General features: G+C 41.5%; 1 protein-coding gene across 1 annotated transcript; it reads left to right on the plus strand.

The window, feature by feature from the left end:
• Nucleotides 1–2414: 2414 nt before the first annotated feature.
• On the plus strand, nt 2415–5892 carry LOC311137646 (neurturin-like; the record flags this gene model as incomplete). Its single annotated transcript, XM_084172160.1, has 2 exons — nt 2415–2643; nt 5486–5892. 2 exons carry the CDS (start codon nt 2415–2417, stop codon nt 5890–5892), a joined length of 636 nt encoding a protein of 211 aa, XP_084028286.1.
• Nucleotides 5893–7167: the final 1275 nt, after the last annotated feature.

The raw sequence follows: 7167 nt of genomic DNA on the forward strand, positions 1-7167 counted from the left end.
TCTGATAGGCTAATTTTCATAATTTCAGTCAATCGGAGGTGCACCTGTGGATGTATTTCAAGGCCTATCTTCAAACTCAGTGCCTCTTTGCTTGACATCATGGGAAAATCAAACGAAATCAGCCAAGACCTCAGAATTTTTTTTTGTAAACCTCCACAAGTCTGGTTCATCCTTGGGAGCAATTTCCAAACGCCTGAAGGTACCACATTCATCTGTACAAACAATAGTGCGCAAGTATAAACACCATGGGAGCACGCAGCCGTCATACCGCTCAGGAAGGAGACACGTTCTGTCTCCTAGAGATGAACGTACTTTGGTGCGAAAAATGCAAATCAATCCCTGAACAACGGCAAAGGACCTTGTGAAGATGCTGGAGGAAACAGGTACAAAAGTATCTATATCCACAGTAAAACAAGTCCTATATCAACATAACCTGAAAGGCCGCTCAGCAAGGAAGAAGCCACTGTTCCAAAACCGCCATAAAAAAGCCAGACTACGGTTTGCAACTGCACATGGGGACAAAGATCGTACTTTTTGGAGAAATGTCCTCTGGTCTGATTAAACAAAAATAGAACTGTTTGGCCATAATGACCATCGTTATGTTTGGAGGAAAAAGGGGGGCGCTTGCAAGCCGAAGAACACCATCCCAACCGTGAAGCACGGGGGTGGCAGCGTCATGCTGTGGGGGTGCTTTGCTGCAGGAGGGACTGGTGCACTTCACAAAATAGATGGCATCATGAGGAAGGAAAATTATATGGATATATTGAAGCAACATCTCAAGACATCAGTCAGGAAGTTAAAGCTTCGTCGCAAATGGGTCTTCCAAATGGACAATGACCCCAAGCATACTTCCAAAGTTGTGGCAAAATGGCTTAAGGACAACAAAGTCAAGGTATTGGAGTGGCCATCACAAAGCCCTGACCTCAATCCTATAGAAAATGTGTGGGCAGAACTGAAAAAGCGTGTGCGAGCAAGGAGGCCTACAAACCTGACTCATATACACCAGGTCTGTCAGGAGGAATGGGCCAAAATTCACCCAACTTATTGTGGGAAGCTTATGGAAGGCTACCCGAAACATTTGAGCCAAGTTAAACAATTTAAAGGCAATGCTACCAAATACTAATTGAGTGTATGTAAACTTCTGACTGTGATGAAAGAAATAAAAGCTTAAATAAATCATTCTCTCTACTATTATTCTGACATTTCACATTCTTAAAATAAAGTGGTGATCCTAACTGACCTAAGACGGGGAATTTTTACTAGGATTAAATGTCAGGAATTGTGAAAAACTGAGTTAAAATGTATTTGTCTAAGGTGTATTTAAACTTCCAACTTCAACTGTATATAAAACACAGGAAAATCATGTTTATGACTGCACTGGGCCTTTAAAAGAGATATCACAGAACATAATATGCAATACGGTTAGAGTCCACAGGAGGCTGCTGAGGGGACAACTGCTCATAATAATGGCTGGAAAGGAGCAAATGGAATGCCATCAATCACCTGGAAACCATGTATTTGATACCATTCCGCTCCAGTCATTACTACGAGCCCGTTCTCCCCTATTAAGGTGCCATCAACCTCCTGTGGGTGAGACAATGTTGCTTACACACAGAGGCATCACTGAGAGATCCCACAACAATGGGAACCTTAATCAAACTGTGAAGCCATTAAAACACTATTGGGTAGATAAGTAATCAAACAGAATCTCTTGCTGAATAGTTCAGTTTAAACCATTACTATGCAGCCAATCCCTCGAGCAAAGCAAACTAGAAGATCGTGGAAGATCATTATCGCTCAGCTCTTTCAAGGAACAATTGCGTAATTTTCTCTAGTAATAGACTTTTCATCTGGGGCTTGACGCTATGCCAGAGGAGTATCCCATCCATGCTCACAATAGGCTAGCTCTGTGAGGGAGTTTACACAAGCTGTACACTGACTGCTATTCTCTACTCATTTTTTATACGCTGAAACATAAAAACAATAAATAAAGGCGTTCAGGGACTTCATGCATGGGTTACCGGAATTGAAATACCTCTTTGTGTTGACATGGAGTATCTGGGCAAAACCACACATAGCACATCTGACAATCCACACCTGTGAAACAGCGACTGCAGAATGGCCTCAGCAGAGGGACACAGTATTTTGTTGATGGCAAAAACACTTGTGATAACGTTTTGAGAATGAGATCTGTTGAAATGGAGGCCCCTGTGCCAACAAGAGGCCCTTCCCACTGTACTGTACATGCAGTAATACTATGGAACTAAGCCAGCTGTATTTGCCATTTATTGCATGAAGTATTTGTCCTGTCACTCCTGTGCTTTCATCATTGTGGGTGTTGCAGTAAAAACATTCCCCCCTAACCTCTTCCCTTGTGTTTCCTTGTCTTTCAGAGTGTCAATGCTCATTCTAAGATGAAGTTATGGAAGTGTGCCGCCATCGCCTTGACTCTCTGTGGTACAGCACTGTCCCTCTTCCTCACTAGAATCATGGTTCCCACGCCACCGCATCACTTCCCCTCCTGGGACTCGTCTTCGCCGCGGACATCAGACTCCGCTTCCTCCTCCAACTCCTCTTCCTCCCTGATCGGACGTCATCGCAAAGTGCGGTCGACAGACGGCATCAGCAACATTTTGACAGAATGTAAGCAAAACCGTCATCTTCAGTCACCAACTATTCTGGTCCAGATGTTCTGATTGGTTTAAATGTTCTGATTGACCCTTGCTAAAGCTCTGATATTTAAATGGTCACTAAAGAAAACGTTGTGGTGGAGAGCAGTCAAGGGAATGTACGCTTTTTCATGTGCACTTTTTCATGTGTTAAAATTGGATAATTATGAACCAGTCTTTGTCTGAGGGCCATTATTAGTTTACCTGTACAGATAAAGCTAGCATACCTTCACAGACAGAGCATAGCATCCATCTGCAGCTTACAGCCAGGCAGGGTAATCAAATCAAATGATGTGACATCCGGGGAGCAGATTACTCCATTAAGGTTTGTAGCTTCATCTCATCATACCAGGAGAATTTGCACAATGAGTGTGATAAAACGCCTGTAACCTCCTGATATGGTTTTAGAGGCTATGCAGTATTCATAAGAAAAGGTGTCATAAAAGATTCAGAGATGTAAAATGTCAGTGATGGTCTCTGAGTTTGTCCATTAGGATGGGAATAAGAACATTTTCAGAGAGAGTCCCACTAAGTGGGTCAGTGGAGGCTAGAAATGTGACATCCCTCACCATGTGGTTGAAGAGCCACCTGGCCTTGTGTTAAGACACTGTCCTTACACACTGTCCCTTTGGCTTTGGGCTGGGCATTACTGTCGGTTCTTGTTATCTCTCATTCGCTGATGGGCATTCTATTTTTAAACTACCACAAAGTTGGCCGTAAAACTGAGCGGATTTCTCTAAAGTCATTTTTACTAGACCGAAAATGTCTATACAGTGTCCTTTTGCTGGTCCGGACTCAGAGTGTGACTCTCAAACCATTATTCAGATCATCCAGTAGAGATTTTCTAGGCCAAGTCAAGAGTAAGATCAGCTAGCCTAATCACGTAGCCTAATCACCTAATCTGTCATGCTACTGCCAGGCCATGGGGAGCTCTTCACACGAAACAAATGACTGAATCGCAAACCATTTGGGAAGAAATCACTTTGGGAAGGCCTTTTTCAGTTTAATTTGTGAATGCAAAGAACAGCAAAGTGTCGTTGCTTCAAGACCACCATTGATTACAGTGTCAGTCAGTGCGGCAGGCTAAAGCAGGGCTATTACATGTTGTTTTGAGTGTCTGAGCTTGTAGGGTTTAGTATTTAACAAGCCCCCTGGTGTTTCAAAAGCCTTTTAAGTAAAGGTTGTGTCCTGGAGGGGATAGAATGAACTGTTAATTACAGCTCTATCTAACTTTAGAACAGTATGGTGAGCCTAAGGGGCATAGTAGAACAGAATTGTCAGACAGAGGAGCATAATTTTTTATGATGTCTAATTATCTTGTGAAGTAAATACCTGAAAACATAATTAAAGGGGCAACCTGCGATTGCTACATCAATTTTTTGACTTTTAAATTAATGATATATAACCATTGATTCTTGAAGAATATAACTTATAAATGCCTCATGAGCTTAGTTCAACTGTCGTATCCCATCAGAACCCCAAATATAAGCATATTTTACTCCATCGTTTGTAAATAATGTAGTTCTAAACAAACACTGTATAGCCTCAAAACATGGCTAAATCTAATCTTGATCTCATGGATGGTAAAGTCCTTGCCTCCATAGCTCTGTCTATGAATTTGAGAGTGGTTACAGTTCTCCTGCCCCATCCCTCAGCTTAAACTGCAGATGCTCCTTTAATTGATATGCATATGCATATGCATATGCTTCTGTTTGTATAAACCTTGAGTATGACCATGTGTATGGAATCACTCTCAATTAATAAAAAGGTGTTGTTTGTCTGTACCCTTGATGCTGTCAACACACAACAATTATGTGATCTCTACAGGCCCATTGAACACAAAAGTAAATCAATTCCCAGGGATTTGTTATTGGACATGCCCATATATATTTACAGGTTCTATGAAGTTTTACCTCATGTTTTGGCAGAATGGTTTTGGTATTTGGTAATCGCTATGGCATGAGGTTCTGGATCAGGTGTCCAAATGCATTGGACATGGGGAAGAAGTTAATTGACTCCTAATGTGTAAATGTGCTGATGTTTAACGTGTTGAACTATATTTGCCAAGTTGCTCTACCTTGTTTACACAAAGACTCAGCCACAGGTGTACCCGACAAATTGCCATGGTCTGAAAGGGGATATTCTATTTCTATAGACTCAGCAGAAAATATTGTCTACTTTCTCTGTCAAGTACATAGCTAGCAGCTGGACTGGCGATAAACCCAAGCCCAATATTTGCACAACTGACTGTTAACATTGGAAAAGGCTCATGTCACTGCCAATGTAGGTGTGCATGTACAGTATGAGAGATACTTTGTCAACTATGAAAAAGTCCTTAGACTATCAGTTTTTGAAACATCACTTAGAAAAAAATCTGTTAGTTTAGACACACCGGTCGTTGATGATAGCCTGATTCTAGAGAACTTATTGTTCACCAAGCCAATGATCCATGCAGGTCAAAAGGATTCAAATGTTTCAATTGTTTGCAGTGAATCTCTACAAACTGGATCAAGGAAAGTCTAAAGCTAGCGTTACACTGTATGTCCCAGTACATTTCACAGGTATAGGTGATGTAGCTGTTTTTAAAGGCTGTTAGCTTATCACATTTCTAGCATTTGAAAACTTGTACCAGCAACTGTATGGATCTTTTATCTTTTTATTTTCCAAACTGACATAATGATTGAGACTGGGATTTCACAGACATTCAAAGCTCTTCATTGTATCACAGTCCATGCTTTAGCTACAACAGATGTATTGTATGGTTCTCATCGTTGTATCTTCCTTTGGCCTAACACCTCTTCATCTCTTCTCTGCAGTCATGTACATGTTCCAGGGTTTTACAGAGGGGGAGCTGAAGCAGGTGATCGGGACTCTGGTGGAGAAGAAGGCACAGCAGGAGGCCAGGCAGAGCAAAAGGACTAAACGGGCTAAGAAAGCATCAAAGCCATGTTCCCTGCGGGAGGTGGAAGTGACTGTCAGTGAGCTGGGTCTGGGCTACCACAGCGACGAAACGCTGCTCTTCAGGTACTGCAGCGGGAACTGTAATGCTAGCCGACGAAACTACGATGTCATACTGAAGAAATGGACAAGGAAAGGCATCTCAAAGAGGGAGAGGAGCCCCTGTTGCCGGCCCAAGGAGTACGATGACATTTCCTTCTTGGACAACAGTAACAGATACAAGACGCTCAATGAGTTTTCTGCTCTGACGTGCGGTTGTGTATAACGCCTCGATGGCGGCCATTTTGACTTCCCAGATACTGTATTGAACATGGGAAATGCAACAACTACTGCTACAAAAACAAACAAAAACAGGAGTGCACAAGAATTGATCCCTACGGTATTATGCCAGGGAATACAGACATTTGAATCTACCATCTATTCTACCATCTGTTAATTTTGTGTTCGTTTTCAAAAGACAACAGCAAACGTTTGTTTTGCTTTCTTTGCCTTTCATGGGATATTTCTCTGTTGGTTTATACATTGTATGTCCTAGGATTATACATTTGTCATCATGGGGCAATCACAGTTAAAGCAATGATTTGTTGCTTGATTGTGGACTATGTAGCAACGGCTCCACTACCAGTACAAAAGACCAGCTGAGGTATAACTAGTGCATGCTACATTGCAAGTCTGTTCTGATACCACACTTGTAAGAGGCCTGGTTTATTTTTTCAGAAATTAGTGTGTAGAAGTGTGTACATGGAAAATACTAGAATAAGATAGGGAATGCCAAGGACGACATGTACAGTATACAAAAGGATGAAACCAACATGAAGCTACCACAGTGTGCTTCTCCACAACTTCTTGATCCGCACCATTGATGACGCATGAGGTATCACTAAGGGAAGTCCAATGGAGCAGCAACAACAGTACTAGGAAAGACTACAGGCTTGGAGAAACATGTACAGCAGGCTTCACCAATTATATTATGTGTGTAGGCACTCCTTCATATCACAGGTAATGAACTAAATTATGAAATCTCCAGCCTTCATCAGTAACTATCAAAATCTACCTCATTTATGTTGAACGATAATGGACAACACCCGATATAAAAACACACGTTCATGTTCTTCAACTGCTTCCTCTGTATTCATCACTAGGACCAGACTAAAAGGAGATGTTTTAGTAATAGGTGATAGTAAATACATGAATGGCCTATACTGGCATATGAAGCTGAAGGGTAAAAAAATAAAAAAAATAACTAGCTACAGCCACATCCCTGTTGCATGCATGCTAAATAGAGACTGTATGGGTGATTTAGGCTTAATGACAGCAGCTTGTTAATCAAATGGAATGGCTATAGCTGTATAAGCCTGTTCCCGGAAAGAACAATCCAACAGAAAAACAATATGCTATCAAAAATCCCTATCCTTCTACAGCAAGATCACTGTGAGCTCATGAAATATAACTTAAATGGTAATACAGCAATGCAGTCTTGTTTGATCATCTAGACAGAGTGATGCATTAAATGGGTGACTGCTGCATTGTAAATGTGACT

The sequence above is a fragment of the Coregonus lavaretus genome, assembly GCF_964263955.1.
Source record: "Coregonus lavaretus genome assembly, chromosome: 11".
In the NCBI taxonomy this organism is placed as follows: Eukaryota; Metazoa; Chordata; class Actinopteri; order Salmoniformes; family Salmonidae; genus Coregonus; species Coregonus lavaretus.